This window comes from Mauremys reevesii, linkage group 5 (genome assembly GCF_016161935.1).
Source record: "Mauremys reevesii isolate NIE-2019 linkage group 5, ASM1616193v1, whole genome shotgun sequence".
Classification (NCBI taxonomy): domain Eukaryota; kingdom Metazoa; phylum Chordata; order Testudines; family Geoemydidae; genus Mauremys; species Mauremys reevesii.
The window spans coordinates 37,133,027-37,153,645 of NC_052627.1; the positions used below are offsets into that span (position 1 = coordinate 37,133,027).

The 20,619-nt window shown below is 38.5% G+C and overlaps 1 protein-coding gene and 1 long non-coding RNA gene across 2 annotated transcripts in view; one reads left to right on the top strand and one right to left on the bottom strand.

The window, feature by feature from the left end:
* UGT8 (UDP glycosyltransferase 8) overlaps positions 1–20,619 on the top strand; it is a 59,749-nt gene that overhangs the window by 21,126 nt on the left and 18,004 nt on the right. The window contains exon 2 of the mRNA XM_039540998.1: positions 399–1,222. Within this exon, the coding sequence (XP_039396932.1) occupies positions 401–1,222 (822 nt within the window). The 5' untranslated portion in view covers positions 399–400. The remainder of the gene's footprint in view (positions 1–398; positions 1,223–20,619) is intronic.
* On the bottom strand, positions 914–18,785 carry LOC120406333. The gene is made up of 3 exons (XR_005599226.1): positions 18,748–18,785; positions 18,401–18,466; positions 914–970 (listed from the first exon to the last, which is right to left on the bottom strand). It is a non-coding gene; the product is annotated as an uncharacterized LOC120406333 (long non-coding RNA).

The window sequence follows — 20,619 nt, forward strand, 5'->3', positions numbered from 1 at the left end:
CATGTATAATTCAGAAGCCGTGCACACAGTATCTTGCAGGAAGGTACCAGCTGCATTGTCCTCATCAGCTTTCCTGCCATATAATACAGGAGCTGTATCAGTATCAGAAGAAATTGCTTGCCCACCTGTATAACCAGATGGAAGGGGAGAAGGGAAAAGAGAGAGAGAAAAAAGTTAAAGCCTAACAAGAAACTAAACACAACACCTGCTTCTTTTTTTAACTAAGTAGCTATCTTGTTCCCCGTGAATGCTACTAAGAAGACTTTGGGATAAAATGATACTAAAGGTTATCATGGCAAACACTTGAAAATGTTATCAAGTAATGCTTGTTTATCAAACTCTAAACAACAGGTGGGATTGAAATCTGTTGAAATATTTTTTTTCTTTTGTCATTTCAGCTATGAAGTCTTACACTCCAGTTTTCATTCTCCTGTGGGGCGCTGTCGGGATAGCAAGGGCTGCCAAAATCGTTGTTGTGCCGCCAATTATGTTTGAAAGCCATCTGTATATTTTCAAGGCCTTGGCCTCAGCCTTGCATGAGCAAGGTCACCAGACAGTGTTCCTCCTCTCTGAGGGCAGATACATCCCTCCATCTAATCACTATAGACTCCAACGTTACCCAGGGATCTTTAATAGCAGCACTTCGGATGATTTTCTTCAGTCCAAAATGAGGAGTATTTTCTCTGGAAGACTGACAGCACTGGAACTGTTTGACATCCTGGATCATTATTCTAAGAACTGTGACATGATTGTGGGCAACCAGAACCTAATGCATGTCCTGAAACAGGAAAAATTTGACCTGTTGCTAGTGGATCCTAATGAGATGTGTGGGTTTGTTATAGCTCACCTTTTAGGTGTTAAATATGCTGTTTTTTCCACTGGCCTTTGGTATCCAGCAGAAGTAGGCGCACCGGCTCCTTTATCTTACGTTCCAGAATTTAACTCACTTCTCACAGATCATATGAACCTTCTAGACAGGATTAAAAACACTGTTATTTATCTGGTTTCAAGATTTGGAGTAAATTTTTTGGTTCTGACGAAATATGAAATGATAATGCAGAAACACAAAGTGCTGCCAGAGCGGTCGATGCATGATTTGGTTCATGACTCCAGCCTGTGGATGCTGTGTACAGATATAGCACTAGAGTTTCCAAGACCCACTCTACCAAATGTTGTTTATGTGGGAGGAATCCTCACCAAACCGGCCAGTCCTCTACCAGAAGTAAGGTTTGCTGAGTTTTATGGTAATTTTTGTAATATCTGAATGAGTCTTATTTCTTAATGAATTTGAAATTAAATTTTTAAAACTCATTTTTGTTGTTGTGTTAAATACACAATAACAATAATCGGAAATACTTTGTAGATAGAAACGCCAAGCATAAAAGCTGTTCTTTCATGTAGATGTTCTCTACTTTTCTTATGCTTGTTCCTGCTTTGAATTAGATGTTTCATGATCCAGCAGAGGGATCACAATGTATGATAGCTTGGCTGTTAGAAATTGAAGTCCTAGCTGAGTGCAAATGAATGTAGCAGAGAGATAAATGTGATCAGATGGACAATTTATATATATATATATATATATATATATATGAGGTATGAATCAGAAAAGTTTGTAACAAGACAGAACAGCTAACCAAACAAGTGAGATTTGGTAACAGTGTAAAAGTTTAAATTCTGAATAAAATAAAATACAGCCACAAAACACAGTAAAACTAAACTTCGTACAGAAACAGTGCCAGTGCTAGAGCTAGTATCATTTTTAGGAAACTGGCCACAGAGACCTGAGAGTTCATAATGAAATTTAATTACTTGAGTGCATGATGTGCTCTTGACACATGATATCTAGGAATGTCTCTGTTTAGTAACACCATGATGACTGAAAGGCAGAACAAAATTTTTCAACAAGCTGTCGTTTATATAATGATTTACATATGCATTGTCACCTGTGGTTCAGGACTAATCCGTTCAATTAATGGATTCTGCTGGCTGGCCTGGAGAGAATATTGGACATGAGGAAGGATTCAGAATTGAGGTAGAGGAATTTAATGTACCTGTTAACACCCTCAGTTGCTTCTCCTATGGAACTAGTATATGGAAAGATGGGCTACAGAATAGGAAACTTGGTCAGGATTTCTAGATTGAAAACATTATATAATGATGAAGCCCTGCATCAAACAAACTATAATTGCGGGTTATTGTGCAAACTAATGAAATAATAGTTTACGTTTTTAATATTGCTTCTAAGTTCATATATGTAAACTATTTTAACATTTCACATGATTGATTTAAAGAGTCATTTTGAACTCCATTAGTAACTGTAAAAAGTAAAAGACTCCAGCACCTGCTAGGATTCACAAGAAAGGCAACCATCTTAAGAACTTGGGTACCTAAATTAAAGGTCTAAATCCTCTGTTGCAACTGAAATACATTCAGAGCAACAGCATAAAGGCCAGGGGCAGAGGTAGCTCCAATGACTAGGCTGGTTTCTAGTATAATTTACAGTAGCCTCAAAGCTTCTGTAGTATATACACAGATGCCCATAACTCCAAGGAGCCAGTCAGGCACCTGGGGAGTTGTTGGGTATAGGAACTTCCTGGCCATGCTCAATTTCTCCTAGAATGAACTCTTACATGGGATGTTGGGAAGGTAGTGGTGTAGAGCTGCTACTTGGCTTTGTGCCACCTGTGATTCCTGAGGAATCCTCCAGGAGTCAGATACCTTATGTCAGCTTCCCAGTGGCTCTGGGGCATTATTGTGGACCTGAGCGTTAGAGTCAGGATCCCAATAAGGGCAGTCAGGGGCAAGGGCAAACCTGAGGCCAGAAGTAGCAGAGGAATTCATTGTCAGGTCCAGGCCAGGGCCAATACTAAGGGTCTGAGTCTGAGTCAGGTTTCGGGGTCCAAGTCAGGAGGCAAAGTCCAAATCAAGCCAGGAGTTCAAGAGCAAAGAACAGTTATGGCAGCCCCAGAGATCCACACTGTATCCTGGACAGTTCCTGGAATGCTCCTTGGGTTTATATCTGGCAGGGAGCCAATCTGGAGCCATGGGCTGTGTCCTCAGTGGATTCATGGGAAGTGGCATGCAAGCTAGTTACAGCTGCTGCTGGATGATAACCTAGAGATGTCAGCTGCTTGGTAGCACTACAGGTGTGGCTTCTAACCTGTGGGCCTTATAGTTGGGTCCAGTGTCCAAATTTGTGTTCTTAAAATAGGCACTTATATACCCCCTCAAATACCAATTTTAATGCTCAAGTGTAGATCCTAATTTAGACATACATATTTTGAACATTAGTTGAACAGCTGTAGGAAATTCAGTTGAGAAGGTTTGTTTTATTAATAGTGGAAAGGCTGTATAGTGAAACCAACTCATTTGTCATCTGTTATATGGGAGAGCACTAAATTGTGAGCTCGGAACTTCATGCAGCAAAGAATAATACATGTGCATTACAGTCCTGATCATGTCATCTCACAGCCTCTGTGCTACTCAGAGGTACAGGAGGCCTAAAGGAACAGACCATTCATATGGATGCTACAGAATTCAACTGTCTGATGTTGAACCAGTCCTCAGTTAGAAAAATGGGCATGTTTGCATATAATATTGCAAGGGAGGGAAAGGGAGAGTTGTGAAACTTATTTAATTCAGCCAGAATTTTGAGATTTGTGTATCTAAAGGCAGCTATAGGCTTAATGTTGCCACATAAGTAATGTAGGCTTCGTTGGTATATTTAATAGACCTAGGATAATCCTCTTGCCCACTATAGGCATTGTGTCTAAGTCAATACAGTTGAGTTGGTCCCATCCCGCTGTGTGCAATAATGGTTTAAAAACTGAATGAATGGCCAATGTGAAAAGGTGACTGCGTGCCGAAAATTGGGTATATAAAAACAGCCCTACAAACAGTATGTGATTGATAATCACATATAGAACATCTTAAATGTAGGTCTGGATCCATTTGGTTCTAAAACTGAAGAAAAATATTAAGTCTATGAAGTGTGCAGTACTTTGTTTGCTTGTAAATGTTGCAATTGAGTTTATTCAGCTTGAACTTTTTTTGGAGGGTGGGGGGCATTAGTTAGATTTTGTTGAAGTGATTTGAATTTCTTTTCCACAACCAGTTGGTCCCCTGCACTCAAGGTAGGACTAAGTAATAACTTGACAGTTCCTGAAAAGTGTTTCTCTAACCTGTTCTTAAAAACCTCCAATGACGGAGATTCCACAACCTCTCTAGGTAATTTGTATGAGTGCTTAACTACTCTGACAGTTAGAAAGTTTTTCCTAATGTGTAAACAACCTTTTATGTACTTGAAAACTGTTATATCCCCACTCAGTCTTTTCTTCTCCAGACTAAACAACCCCCTTTTTTTTTTCAATCTTTCCTCTGTACCTTGAATTAGCCCTCATCTATCACAGTGTCTGCCCCCCAGGTTTTTCCCAGTTCCCGTGGGAATCAGAGTAATAGCTCTGTAGAGGCTGCTTTCCCCTTCTCTGCGTTACTACCTGCCATGCCTTATACTACATTATTCCCCTGTGCAGGAAAGGCCACTTTGGCCTTCACTGTGCTTAATTTGGTCCTTCATTTTACACATTATTAATATTATTATTAATGAAGCTGTGCTCATTTTTACTAGCTAGGGATGTGGGCCAGCATGTATAATAAAGGGTTAAACACTGAAGGCTAGATCTTGCAATCCTTATTCATGTGGGTGAGCACTTACTGACACAGCAGTCCCATTAAAGTCAATGAGACTGCCCACGTAAGTGACTGTTCACCTAGGTCAGTGATTTTCCACTTGTGGTCCACGGACCCCCGGGGGTCCTCAGACTATGTCTAAGGAGTCCACAAAAGGTTGTCGTTATGATAGAACAGTGGTTTTCAACCTGCGGTGCATGGACTCCTGGGGATCCGCAGACTGTTTCTAAAATTCCCAAAATGTCACCTCCATTCGACATTTTTTAGGGGTCCACAAATGAAAAACGATTGAAAACCACTGACATAGGTGAGTGAAAGTTATATGATTCGCCTGTGTGAATTACCAACTTAGAACATATAATAACGTGACTCAATGCCCGGTGTCTGTACTGACAGCTCCATAAGTAATGCTGGGAGAGTCTGATTCATAGTTGTATTTACACCATCTTAAATATTGATCTCGATTTATTTGGATGAAAACTGAATGAAAATAGAAAAATCTATGTCACACAAAGTATTTCTTTGTAATTGTTGCAAATAGACATTTCAAAGGATTTTGAAACAGTTTTTGTCAATGATTATCCATACAAAGAATTTTAATATCTGGAGTCCAGACTGTAGACTAAAGAAGATATGCAATAGAGATAGGGTATTATCTGGGTTATACATTCTAAATGGTTCTTCTCCACTTGTGGTGTGTCTCCTTTTAAATATGTCTAGGAAATATCTAATTTGTAGCTACATATAGAATATCTGAGAAGGTATTGTTCAAAGAAAGTAGTAGTGTTCTGCCCTGGAAAAATTTCTAACAGCCCACAGTCCTTTGGCATCTCATCTTTTAAACATACTGTTTTCCTTTTGTGGAGTAAAGCTTTGTAGGTCATATATCCACAGAGACAACGATAATTCACGCACTGTGGCAAAGAACATTTCAGTCCTTCTCTAAATTTGCAGAATAGTCCCTAGGTTGGGATTTTGTGAGATCTGCTGAAATAAAAATGTCTTTGCCCCATACTAAGTTAGAAAAAATAATAGGGAAGTAATATATTTCTTTGCTGCTTTGCAATGTGGAGCTGCTGATTTGAGTTTCTGTAAAATATAACCAGTTCTAAACATATTGAATTACAGACACCCGTTTATAAAATTTCCAGTTTGAAGGTTGGAGGTTAACCCCTATGTTGTCTATCTTAGGAGTCTCAACAAGCTGATTCTCGATCTCATTTTGTACCAAATAAAATGGCTTCATATGCTCTTTAGTTCTTTTTTTATAATAAACAGGTAATGTAGTGGGATGACTCGTTCATAAACTCACATTATCACAAGTACAATACAATATCCAGTTGAGGGCAATGTGAGTAGATTCATTCTTAAATCATCACAGCTAAAGACAGAAAAAGAGTCCAGTCATTAAAGACATCACTGAATCAATAGGATCTGCACAGTACTACTCATATAGTGGTTCCATGTTGCCAATGGTAATACAATTTGGCAAACTAACAGATAATATTCTCCCTTCCCTTTTTCTCACCCTCATTCTACTTCTTTCAGGGGGAACTTCTTAAGTTCAATAACATTGGTTAATATTAAATAAAATAAACAATGGAAAGTTCTGAATTATGACATTCTTTTAAAACAGTTTGTGTTAGTTTAGCCATTAATCAGCAAGATAAGATATGTCCTTGAATGAGTGTAGGAGCCTAAGTTTATCCTTCTTTAGTATTCTTAGTCAGGTATAAGGACCAATAATTAGAAGTATCAGATTCATATTGAAAGAAAAGGACATTGAGAATGATCAGGGAGCCTATCTACAGGTAAAGGATCATAATGGATTTCATATAAGCTCACTTAAGTGTACAGAGACGGTAGATTATGTGAAGAGTCTAGGCTTCTCTCAAGCAATACCCAAAATTTAAGTTTTCATATTATTAACATTATGAGATGAACTCTATTAACTAACATATAATCAGAAACTATGGTCATATATATCAATTTGCCATTTAATTATATAGCAGCATTAGTTTAACACAAAATAATGTTTTAAGGCATTTAGAGTTAAGATATTTTTAATCTGAGTTTCCAAATTTTAAAGCTTCCTCAGAATTTTTAAACATAAAGCTTTGCATTTCTTCAAAAATCCTGAAGGTTCTTGAATCTAAAGTTATATATATATATATAGGTCAGTGATTTTATATATAACTAGCTGATTTTGAAGTAGCTTTCTTGTTGGATTGAATGCAGTTATGTGCTGCTGTGAGAGGGAGGAAAAATCCTAGAAAAATGACAAGTTTTTATCCGAGTAAGTAAGATCTCTCCTTTCTGTTGTAGCTTATAAAACCGATTGTCTATCTACATTTCTGAAGGAGGATCACTACATATCAGGGGTGAAGGCTGTTTTGTGCCTAATAAGCTCTGTTATTTTAACATTCTTTTTACCTGTAGATCCAGTAGTTTTGGAATCCATTCAGAAAAATATTTCCAGTACTTAACTATCCTTATGGTTATAAAGTTTTTCCTAAGATTTACTGTTCCAGTTAGATGGTCTAAGAAGGACAGCAGAGACTTTTTCATTTCTTGAGTCATTACTGTAGTCAAATTTAAGTTAACTTCCTGTATAATCTTGGAGGCCAGATCATTGGATTTTACATACTGCATAGCTCTGCCATCTTGAATCTTTTCCAGAGCTGTTCCCCCTCTTTTAGAGTTGTTAGTTTTGATATTAATAGAAATGCCTTTCTGAATGCTCTAAGAGAAGGTTTAGCGAGATGTATATGTGATTTTCATTAGTTGAGGGGGGGGGGGGAATTAGTACTTGAAATAAGGATTTTTTAAGAATGCTGATGGAAGCTTATGGAGATATTGTAGGTGCTGTACTGCCTCATGTGACCCCCTATTACCTCCTCCTAAAATAAATTTCCATATAAAATATCTTCCCACCAATTGCCCCATTCTGACATGCTGCACTCACTGGTTCTGTCTGTTGGTTTAATCTTCTTAGAACCCAGAACCTAATTATGATCACTTCCTTCCTGTCATAAATTCCATATTTCCAGATATTCCTTTCTCACTTGCCATTTCAGAATAGAGTTCTCAAATTTTTGGATTTTGCGGGAAATCTGCATTTCAGCTACATTAGACTGTTTGTTTCACTGCTCTGCTAAGTCAGGCAATGTTCCATAGAGCATCAATCCAACGCCAGTCCAAATAACCTGTGGCCTAAAGAAAAAGTACCCTGAATTAGGCACCAGAAGTCTACCCAATCTGATATCAAATCTACTGACTGTGGTTTATATTTCAGTGCACTACATATACCTTATTATTGACAAGGCCTCAAGCTGTACCTGCAGAAGCAGTCAAATATCATTCCTCTCTTTTACAAATAAATTGACAGAGGATTCACAAGATTACTGCAAACAAAGCTGGCAATATATCCTGTATCTCTAATATGGCAGACTAATCTCTTGTCCTCTCAGCCACATTGCATCTCCAAATGAATGCGTGAAATATGGGCTTGGCTATGATGGCTGCAGCTAATGCTCTAGCAAATAGACCACAATCCTCTGTGAAACTCTGGAACAGAATTTAAGATTCCTAATTTCTAATACTCTACTGCTGTCCAGCAGATAGTCATGTGAGCCACTGGCAAATTTGTACGTAAAGTATCCCTCTGGTCCATAGGTAGTAGCAGAAAACAGAATCTCCGTTAGCTCAAGAAGTATCTGTGCTGGGACCTGAAAATTTAAGGTTCAAACTTGCTGATGCTCAATGTGGGTCAAATTCATTATGGTTAGACATGACAGAATTTGTTTTTTCCATTTTTTTTGTTTAAAAATGGCTTATTTAATTGTGCAGTGAAAAACCATTTTTATAAACAGGTCCAGAGATTAAAAAAGTGAAATTAGATTTTTTTAAAATCTTTTTTTACATTTTCAATAAAACAGATATACAAATAAGAATTCATATTAAATAGTGATACATCTAAGATTAATATAGTGCAGTGGTTCTCAAACTTATTTGATTGAGCCCCTCTTCTTTGTGTCAGTAGTCATTTACTGTCCTCCCTCGAGTACATATACTGCTACCCGGCTCTGAAGGCAGAGCAGAGAGCAGTGGCTGCTGGGCAGGCGCCTAGCTCTGAAGGTAGCATCATGCTAGCAGCAGTGCAGAAGTACGGGAGACAATGTGAAAAGTGGTATTTGTCATCACTTTTCACAGCAGACTTAGTGCCACATTTGCTACCCTTACTTCTGTGCTGCTGCTGCCACACCGGGGCTGCCAGAGCCCCTCCACCTCCAGGTGAGGGATTGGTGGTTGGGGGAAGGAGAACCTGAACCCGGGCTGCCTCCTGCTGAGGGAATTAGGGGGTGGAGGGGAAGAAGAACCTGAACCTGGGTGGCAGGGCTCCAGCTGTCAGCCCCAGGGTGGCGTGGCTCCAGCTGTCCCCTTTATTCCCCGTCTCCGGGGTGAGCATGGCCCTTCTGCACAAGCCCCAGCCACCCAGGGCTGACAGCCGGAGCTCTTTAAAAAAAAAAAAAAGAAAAAGCCCACAGCTCGCACCTCCCTTGACACATTCCCGCGTCACCCTTGGAAGGCCTGCCCCATAGTTTGAGAACCGCTGATAATATAGTGAGTGAAATCCTGGCCACATTAAAATTGATGAGAATTTTCCTGTTGTCTTCAGTAAGTCCAGGATTTCACTCAGTATTTCCAAAGAGGTACTTCACCTCCAACTTGATTATTAGATAAAATATAAGTACTCACAGAAGTCCATACAAAAACATTTTCTTTGAACATCTAACACTTGTCTCGAACCATTTTCAGTTACTCAGTACAAAATGAATGTCAGTATAATGTTACATATGACTTGTCTTAGATTTGTAGAAGACAAGAGGACTCCAATCTGGTGCTTCCTGAATGTCTGCCTAATGAATGGCTTTCAGAACAGTGACTTTTTACACCTGACATGAACTACAATGAACAACAGGTCATGAGTTAAGGGGACTTTAGAAGTTTTAGCTGAGTTCTTTTTCTTTCAAGTTGGAAGTTTAATGTCATTTTAACATTATTTTTTGTATTTAATTATAAATTCCACTGATAGGATAGGAATTAATGACATCTTAATGGTGTCTCCTTTCTTGTCCAAGAGTAGCACCAAAACCTGCAGGGTAGTCAGTCATGGGAGATTCTTGTTGAGAGAAACACATTCAGTGATACTGTAAAAACATAAATTCTTTTGGTCCTTGGTTTTATTTTTAGGAGCTGTACAGGCTGGGTGAAGGCAGAGAGGTGCTTGTGAGAAAAGGGAATGAGAAAGAGAGATGAAAAGAGGAAAAACTGGTGCAATTCAGGGTCTAAACAAGTTAGTACTGAGTAGTCAATGAAGAATAGCATCCAAGGCCTTGTTGGTTTCTGCACTTAGAAAATAGAAAGTACACCCAGAAAAGTGCTTTCAGTTTTTGTTTAAGACTGATTAAATATCTGTGGAAAAAGATGAAAGGTTCCAGAGTTCAACTTACTTTATGAAATTAATTGGGACAAGAGTATATCCTCCTGGGAAATAGTGTTACCCGGAGGAACTTGAATGGCAAGAATAAAATGAAAAAAGAAAGCAGACTGTATTCATTTCATTGATGCTTAAAAATTAAGTAGCACATGGGAACAAGAGGCAGAACACCAGACATATATCCTTGTTGTACTCTTCTACTGCTGTATTTTGTGTGCATCTATAGTGGGATGAAACTGCCCAAAATGCTAGCCTCTGAAGATCTCTGGTGGGAGACATCATCAAAACAGGATAGAAGGATGATATGGATGTGGAGAGAAATTCATACGTTCACCATAGTTACCATATACACACACCATCTTCTCCTGACCTTTTCTCCTTTCCACATCCTACCTCACAATAACAAAATGATGGAATAATGCCACCCTTCCTCCCCATACTCAAATGATATACCACCTCTAAGTATGTAATGTGCTTGAAATCATAACACCATTCTGTTTGTAGCTGTTGCTTATTCTGAATCAGGAATGGTTTCCTCTTTTGTCTTACACGATAGGGCCCAGTTTTGTTCAGCAACACCCAGGCACCCAATGGAAAAACTTGCATTTCACAGTGCAGCATTTAAACAAATACAAGCTTCTCTGATTTAGAATACACCAGGAAAGTTAGGAAACTAGAAAATAATAATAATTAAAAAAATACAGCCATCTACATGCGTCTTTATTATTATTTCTTATTTGTATTACTGTAGACCCTCCTCCTCCATTGTGCTAGTTGTTCTTTGCTTAGGAATTGATAAAAATAAAATAACTATAGATTAACTGACAACTTGTTACTGAAAATTACTTTAATTGTACTTTCTAAATTAAATCTGTTTTTTTCCTCTGCTGTAAACAGTATTTTAGCATTTAAAAATTATATAAAATATTACATAGTGTGTATGTGTTTCCATTAAAGAATGATTGTCCACAGCCATATTCAGAGAGCAGACATTGATGCTATTACACATTTGAATTTACAAGCTGAACAGGGAAAGCGTCTGATGTTTAAACTCAGTTATGTTTGCATATGTGAACTTTGTTTATTTGAAACAAAGCTCAGTATTAGGCACCACTGGTTACGGCCAGCTGGGACCTCACCCCATAGCCACAGCTGTGCATTTAACATTTAAACCAGCTAAGAATGGCTAATTAGAAAATCAAACTGAACAAAGCTCACACAGTAGTGTCAGCACAATACCATTTTTGTCTGTGAATGATAAAACCTATTTTTTTCCATATAATAATAATGATTGGAGCCATAAGTGCTTATTCCAAGTGTACAAACACAGACAGAACTTTAGTAAAAGAATATTACACACTTAAACTCCTCAGCCTTCAATAATATAGTCTTGTGTAGAAACTATTCCTCATAGACAAATATAAAAAAGAGCAAAGCGAGGTCATAATAATATCTGCTCCTTTATGAAATGCTGGCTACAATAAATACTACTCATATAGGGAAAGGAGAGGACTGCCTAGGCAGTCTCTTTAAAGATAATATATGTGAACCTTGAGGAAATGAATTAAAAAACATATCTGGCTTCTGCTGGAGCTAATATCTCCTTTGAAACATGGGAGACCAGGATAAATCACTGATTTTAATCAGCAAGCAGGAAACCTTGATTTAAATAATTGATTTTTAATCTTGTTTTGCATTTTTAATTTTTAGTTATTTTTCTAAATAAAGGTTCCGTCTCATTAGCTGATAACCATACAAACAAGTTGATATGCAATCAAATATAACTTTTATACTAAATTTGATATTTCTTTTTGCTAATCAGTAGGATACACTATATAGGTATTTATTTAGGCAATTCTGGAGTTTAACTTATATTTATATACATTCTTAATTTTTACATCTATTATGTTAGAAAATGGTCAATAATGCATTTCTTATTTAGTAGAAGATAATTTTTACTTAAGATTAGTTTCAAGCTTCATTTAGAGAGCGTGTAAAATTCAATTAAAAATGTTCAAACCCAGCATTTTAAAATTGTTTTTATTAGTAGGAAAAAAAAAGACTTAAATATGCCGGACAACATAAGTTTATCAAAACATATTTTTGTATTTAAAACTAACTCATGCATTATACTAAGGAAGTATTTACTGAAGTTAGTGAAGTGAAGGTCTGGGAAAGCCACCATCCCCTGCCCAGGAAAATGTGAGATGCTGTACATCAGGTGCTACAAGCAATGTTGGACCTTAGAGTGGTAGAAGACTCTCACAATGGTTGGTAGAGCCCCACTGTCCTGGTGTCCAAGACAGATGGAATGACTCTGTTTTGTATAGACTTTAGGAAGGTAAATGTGATATCCACATTTGTTGCCTCCCCCATTGACATTTGATGCATATCCCATGCTCCAAGTCAATTAGTTGTTAGAGTGATTGGTGGCCACAACAATACATCTCAACCCCAGATCTGACCAAAGGCTACTGGCAGATTCCTCTAACAAGGTGTCTCGAGTGAAAATGTCATTTGCAACACCTTTTGGCCTGTACCATTTCAAGACTATGCCCTTCAGCCTTCACAGGGCTGCAGCCACCTTCCAAAAGTTGAGGACATCTAGGACATCTAGGAGAAAGTGCCAGAAAGTTAGGTTGCTAATAGTCTTCCTCATTGTTCAGGAAGAGGTAATATGTGATCTACGTGTCAGTTCTGGAGAGAGATAATTACTCCATGAAGGATTTAACCCCAGCTGATTGTAATTGTGGGAATGTCTTGGTGGATGGAGCTTCCAGAATGTTGAAATCCTGGTGGATGGAGAGGTGACTGGAACCAAAGCCAGGGAAAGAGAAAGTCCTCCAGATAATATGTATGGACTGAAGAAAGGGGTTTTCATTGTTCATTATTACTGTGTAATCTAAGTGTAACTGAATGCTTGCTTTTCCACATGGCGAAGTTTAGTGTGATCTTCCTGTAGCATTGTGTAAAGTGTTCGGTGTGTAGAATGTGTACTTTAGTACTACAAGAGATATGTTTTTTATATATATATTGGAATGGGATGTAAAGAACTTGAAAAATCATCATGTGCACAGGGCTGGCTCCAGGTTTTTTGCCGCCCCAAGCAAATAAATAAATAAATTAATAAACAAACAAACAAATAAATAAATAAAGCTGGAGTGCCTTGCCTTGAAAAATGCTGCTCCCAAGCACATGCTTGGAATGCTGGTGCCTAGAGTCGGCCGTGCGTGTGTACACCAGAGAAAACATGAGTTTCATGTTATTCATGCTTTTCACATGATACTATGAGAAGATTCTTTTTAGAATAGTACTGAACTTGCATAGTACCATCAGGCAAAATAGCAAAAAGTGTTTGCTTTTTTTATCTTTGAGGACCTTCTCCAAACCCCAGGGAAGTCAGTGGGAGTCCTTCTGTTGATTTTAGTGGGCTGTGGGTCAGTCTTTGACTGCCCATGCTTTTTAAAAGATTTGTTCCATTCATGTTATGCTATTGCATGACAGATGTCATGATTTCAAATGTTAGTGGTATACAGTTTTCCAGTAGCTGCCAATATGCTCTTCGCACATGTTGTCTTTTTCTTTCCAGTACCATAGAGTACCAGATCTATTCAGTCACTGCATATGCCAGACAAACAGATTGAAAAAGGAACAAACATTTCCTTCCCAACACACTTTTGCTTTCTCCTTGTAAAGCTTAGGTAGATTCTACCATAAATAATAAGAACATATAAACATAATATGAATCTATATGGAGACATGGATACGTCTCCCCTGTCCCTATCAGCTTCCTCCACTAACCTAACTTTACAAAGCTTGTTTTTACAGCATTCTTTGGGACTAGAGCTATTGTAATTGTCACTGCAGATGTCTATCTTGATGTAAAAATATCATGTGATTTGCAGCCTAGCTCTAAGACTCTTTGTGTGGGAGAAGCAGGAATAAGCGAGTGCTGAAAAGAGCCGAGTATGTATGTGAATAGGGAATGCTGGGAACCTAGTCCCATTAACTGATGCCTGTTTGTAGCATATTGCTGTTTGCCTCCACTTCAGCCTCCTGGAACAATCATTGCTGACAATCATTTCTCATGTCAGGAAGAAAAATGTGAAAAGGAAGAGAGTGAGAGAATAACTAGAATTAGGATCCTGGCATGTCTATTCTTTATGTAGCTCTCTGTGTGTCTATCGTACAAGGTGCCCATTACTTTAGTATCTGTGTGCTTTTATGTACTTGTAAAATGTGTTATATGTTATCCCATTGTGGTGTTTAGATGCTGCTTGTATTATTAGAACTGGGAGCACTGGCTGTTGGGAGTCTGAAAGAACAGGAAGGAGGTGGGAGGAGTTGAGGAGGCTGAGTGGGAGGTACAGAGGGTGCAGCTGCAGCTTGGTAAAGAGGTTTCAACTGTAAAAATAAAGTCCTGTTGAAGCTTGTTAGTACCTTGCCAGGTTTGATACAACAACCATAAACATGAAATAACAACCATGATTCTGCCACAAAGATGCTGAGAAAACACCAACTGCACAAATAGCTCTGTATGTCTGTTTTTCCAAGGGTGAGGAATCATTTGATAGGGATAATAATCAAAAACTTTTTAAATATGTTGATGGGATTTTTTGTTTGTTTTCTTCTTTAAAAAGTAATCAAGTGCACCCAAAGGGCATGTTCCATTAGGGATGTACCGCACTTGTTTATGAAAGCAACTGAGCAGTCTTTAGAGTTTTTCTTAAGAAGATGTTGATATTTTTAATGCATTAGGAAATCTCAAGTTAAAATAAATATAAAATATATGAACAGCTGATAGTACATTGCAGATGTGGACAAAACTATCAAGCACTATCAAACAGTGGGGGGCAGGTGAATGGCAATGAAATAATATCTTTCTCTATCTGTCTTCTATGTCAAATCCCAAAAGCGATGAAAATTCGAGTATTACTTTATGATACACCCATAACTCGTAGGGATTGGCAAACCAGTTGGCATAATGAATAATAAAATGAGAGAAGTTGAAGTTTATTAGAGTTGGTTGAATAATTCATGTGTGTATGCATGTTTTGGCTTTTTTTATTGTATACTAAATTTTATTTCATTATTTGACCATCTGTAATATATATAAACTTAAAACTCAGTAGAAAGATACTGAGCTGAAAATCATAAAAGGTATTGCAGAGGCTTTTTTGTTACAAACTGAATGGGCTGAGGGTTTCTGGAAGCAGATTTGTATGTAAACAATTTCTGCTGACTGGATATTATCATGACCTCATGCCCATAAAGAACTCTCACTGGAGTAAAGAGGACTGTAGAAGGACCCTTCAAGAATGTTACTGAGTTAAATTAAAGCAGACAAAGGAATGTAATGTGTTTGGAATATGTCTGAACTGATATTGAGGAAACTCTGAAGAGTGCAGAGAAGAAAATGCATCACATTTCCCTGACCTAAAATAGTTCCTGCACTACATAGATTGAGCACTCAGATCACTGAATTTGCAGTAGCTCAGGACAACATGAATACCATTTAAACTGGATTTGTGGGAGGGGGAAGTATGCTGATCCACCCTGAATGGATTTTAAAAGCCAGGAGCTAAAGACATGTCAACACTACAAAATTAAGTCATCCTAAATTACATGAGCATACAGCTGCCATAGTAATTACATCACTTGTGCGTGTGTACACTTTGTTCCTTGGGTTGGCGGCGCATGTCCTCATCAGGTATCCTTGCACCAACTGAATTGTCAGTGTGGGGAATTGTGGGGTGGCTTCCGAAAACCAGCAACAGTCGACATTGTCTACACTGGCACTGCATTGACCTAAATACATCCACACTGACTCTATGCCTCTCGTGGTAGTGGAGTTATGTAGCGGGTGAGTTACGTTGGCGGAGCAAAATTTTAGTGTAGACACTTACAGAGTTAGGTTGACATAAGCTGCCTTGCATTGACCTAACTCTGTAGTGTAGACCAGGGCTAAGTGTTTGCAGTCCAGTGACTCACTCTGGCTAAATGTCAGCGATTTAAGACTCTTAGGCCAGGTTTACACTATAAACTTGCCATGCATCTGACAAAGTGGGTATTCACCCATGAAAGCTTATGCTCCAATAAATCACTCATCAGTTATACCAACATCCAGTGTAATCAGTGCTATGTTGATGGGCGTGCTTCTCTCATCAACATAGCTACTGCCTCTCATGGGAGGTGGATTAACTACACCGATGGGCGATACTGCGCCACTGTAGACCTGCTGTTAGACTGCCTGCAACCTCACAAAATTAGGAGGAAACTTGGAGAGCAGCAACTGAGATCTGCAGGCTGGACTGACACAGGAGGGGAGTCACTGCCAATTAAAAGGTGTTGGGATGCATGCGTGTACCAAAAAAAAAATGATGGCACTAGATAGAAAAGTAGTTGGTGGTGTTAGTGGGAAGAAGCAAAGAGCTGTAAGCCACTAGAAAATATCTCCCAGTGGAAAAGTTTTGCCAAAAGCCAAAGAACATTTTTTTTGTGTAATGGCTTAGGATTTATTAGGTAAAAGGCATATACAGCGCTTTACAATGTGCTCTTGGGGTTGGTAATCTGAGTTTCCTCTTAGAGAATGTCAGAAAGAGTTTTATTTATCATCTCTTTACCAGACAAGACTGTTTAGTGAAATGTGGAGAAACTGTAGCTGGAGAGAGAGAGGGCTCAGGGATAGTGCAGGGAAATTGGCTTCACTTGCTGTTTCTGTCCAGTTGTGTGAGACCCTCTTGAAACTGACATTTTGCCCTTGTCTGGAAGCACTTGAACAAAGGAACTTTAAAATGCCCAAAATGGGGACAAGGTAAAAAATGGTTGCAGACAGGCCAGGTCAGGGATCAGGCAGAGTTAACTGAACTTGGAAACAGAATGAAATCATGGCCGCACTGAAGTCAATGGGAGTTTTGCCATTGACTTCAGTGGGGTCAGGTTTTCATTCAGGGCATTTCTCTCTCTGGTTGCAGGGTGAAAAGCAAGAAAATACTTTGAAAAATAATGTGTATATCTTAGGAGAAGAAATACTGGTTTTGTAACAGTGAAGTTTTCTGTTTGGTAACGTCATTACTGTTTAATGTTCACAAATATTTCTGTTTTTATTAAACAAACATATAGAATCGTGGAAGTAAAGACACACAGTAGAGGCATTTCTATGTCCCAGTCCATAACCAGCCCCGCAAAGCCCCGCAAAGCATATATATAAAGAGCATAGATGGCATAGGGATGGGACTGCAAGTTTACATTAATGACAAAAGTGGGTGTATCAATAAAATAGTGGCACTGATGCTGCAACCTTAAGAATGCAAGTTATTCAGCTGGGATTACTTGGGTGATGAAGGTTTGACAAGATCCAGCTCAGTATTTGTATTTTACTCTAGTAATCTTGCATGAGACTTGTGTTAGGGATGCAAGATCAAGAACTCAAAAGAGAAAATTTCTAAATATAAGGCTGTGATTGCAGTGTCACAGTAATTATGTTGGTAAAGCACTGTTTTTCATATTCTAAGGGCTCAGTTCATATTCTGTTTTTTAAAATTCTAAGTGTTAAGTTGCACATCTTAATATTTTATAATATGCATAAATAACAGAGTAACAGAAAATACTACATTTGTGCAGTGTGGCTCTGTTAATGTTTAGTAAACATTCATAACTGATTTGCATGCTTCATTTTGCAACCTTAATGGTGTGTTAACACTAATTGTTTGGATTTAATTTCCTACTTTTTAAATAAAAATACTAAAGAGATAATGGGAAACAATTATATATATTTAAAAAAAAAGAAAATCTAGGGGAAAGCTATTGCAATTAATAAACTTTGCAAGGAGAGTGTGTAAATTCCAGTTCTGCATTTCTTCAGCTCATATACCTTCTGATTATTATTTTTACATAATATTTATATGACAGTAGTGCCCAGAGGCCCCTGTGAAGGTTAAGGTCCCATAGTACTATGCAAACAGATTTAAGGACACAGTCCCTTCACTGAGCAGTTTACTATCTAAGCACACAATTTATCTGTTCTTTTATCTGTAACCCATGCGCAGCACTTCTAATTTTCAGCACCAGCCTGTGCTGAAAGCGGGGCTGCAGTCCGGGAAAGTAGGACAGCAGTACCCCTGAATATGTTCCTTAGCTAGAGGCCTATGTAAGCCTTAAACAAATGGTATTAAGGTAAATCTGAATTCAGAGATCAGGATTCAGGCTCACCGGGTTCAGGGTCACTTGGACTTCTCCTGGGCTGACACAGGTAAGAGCAGCCCCTTAGAGCTATGCCTAAAAGAATAAGATTGTTCATTATTATTTGGCATCTTAGGGGACCAACCAAGTTTCCTGTGAAATCAGTGGGAGCCTTTTCATTGCATCAAGTAGTAGTTGGATCAGACCTTAAACAGAATAAAAGACAGAACAGCCATATAATGAGTTAGATGCTGTACAAAATTTTAGAAAGACAGTCCTGTGCTGAATTGCTTAAAGCCCGAGTAGACAAGACAAATGTTAAATTTTGTTTGTACCTAACACCATTTGTATTATCTGTCTTGTCTCATTGGACTTACCTTTGGTTTACCTTGTAACAAACACCATAGCTGTTCACTGCTGTTCACATATTGGAAGTCATGCATCCTGTCCAATAGGAACCAACTGTCTAATTCAGCCTAGCATAGGTACTGCTATCTAAGCTACTGTTAATGTTCCTTTTATTTACTTTGAATCTCCTTAATTACAGAAGATAAACTCTTAGGATTTCTCTCAAGGATATGACTTCCTGTTGCTGGAAGAGAAAAATAAGTGAGCAATAGTGCCAGCTATGGTGTTTATTGTCTTTGTTACAAGGGAAGCCTGTCATGTTTGGAATTCTGTTGCTTAAGATCAGTTAAAGTAAATATTCCGTGCCAGTGTCCGTGCCACACACCATCCTCTTCTGCTTGTGTAATGGCATTGGATTGAAGGGGAGAAGCATAAGAGTGCCTAGTTGTAACATATAAATCAAAGACTATGGAGATATGGTTGCTTGCATCCGAAGAAGTGGGTATTCACCCACGAAAGCTCATGCTGCAAAACATCTGTTAGTCTATAAGGTGCCACAGGATGAACCAGACTAACACGGCTACCCCTCTGATGGTTGACACTGTATAAGTAGGGCCCTACTAAATTAACGGCCATGAAAAATATGTCATGGACTATGAAATCTGGTCTTTTGTGTGCTTTTACCCTATACTATATAGATTTCACAGGGGAGACCAGTGTTTCTCAGAGCTGGGCAGCCGGAGAGTAGCAGCTGTTGGCTGGGTGACTCGCGCTGAAAGCAGTGCCCCACCAGTAGCAATGCAGAAGTAAGGGTGGCAATACCATACCATGCCACCCTTACTTCTGCACTGCTGCCTTCAGAGCTGGGTGGCCAGGGAGTGGTGGCTGCTGATGGAGGGTTCAGCTCTGAAGGCAGCAGTGCAGAAGGGTGGCAATACCATACCATCCTTACCTCTGTGTTGCTGCTGGCAGCAGTTCTGCCTTCAGAGCTGGGATACCAGCCAGCAGCGCAGAAGTAAGGGTAGCAGTACCGCAACCCCCCTGACAATAACCTTGTGACCTCTCCACAACTCCTTTTTGGGTCAGGACCCCTACAATTACAACACTGTGAAATTTTAATTTAAACATCTGAAATCATGAAATTTACAATCTTTAAAATCCAACGACCATGAAATTGACCAAAATGAGCCGTGAATTTCATAGGTAATAAGTATAAGCAATGCAAAGTTCCTGTGGTCTTTCTCTTTCTCTCTAGTTCTGAGCATAATACTTTGCATTTCTCTAGTGCCTTTCATGAGATCTCAAAGTGCTTTTCAGGTGTTAATTAATTAATTAATAAAGCCTCAAAACATCTTTAAGTTAGTATTCTTATGTCCATTTTCTCTATGGTGAAACTGAGGCGTAAAGAGTTTAAATTAGTGGCTGAGGTAAAAATAGAACTAAGATCCTCTGACTTGCTGTCTTGTACTTTGGATACTTAGAAAAATCCCAATTATAAGAATACATATATACTAAAGTGTTATATCACTGACCTCCTGATCAGAAAAAGGCCATCTGAGTGCACAATATCAAGGGAAGTCAACGAGACCTCTAAGTCTTATAAAACAATAAAAATGGATGACTTCAACTAACAATGTATGAACTGGTCATATGTCACAATTGGACAGGTTTAAAGATACACCTCACACAACACCTCGCATTACTGTTTCTGGAACAGCTTGTTCTAGAACACACAAGAAGGTGAGGCTATTCTCAATTTAGCCCTAAACAATACACAGGAAATGGTTACATTGAGCTATTATATAAAAATTACCACAATTTAATTAAGTTCAACATTTTCAAGGGAAGAATTATACCAAAAATTAGCTCTGCAACACTAAAGTTTAAAAAGGAGGGCTTCC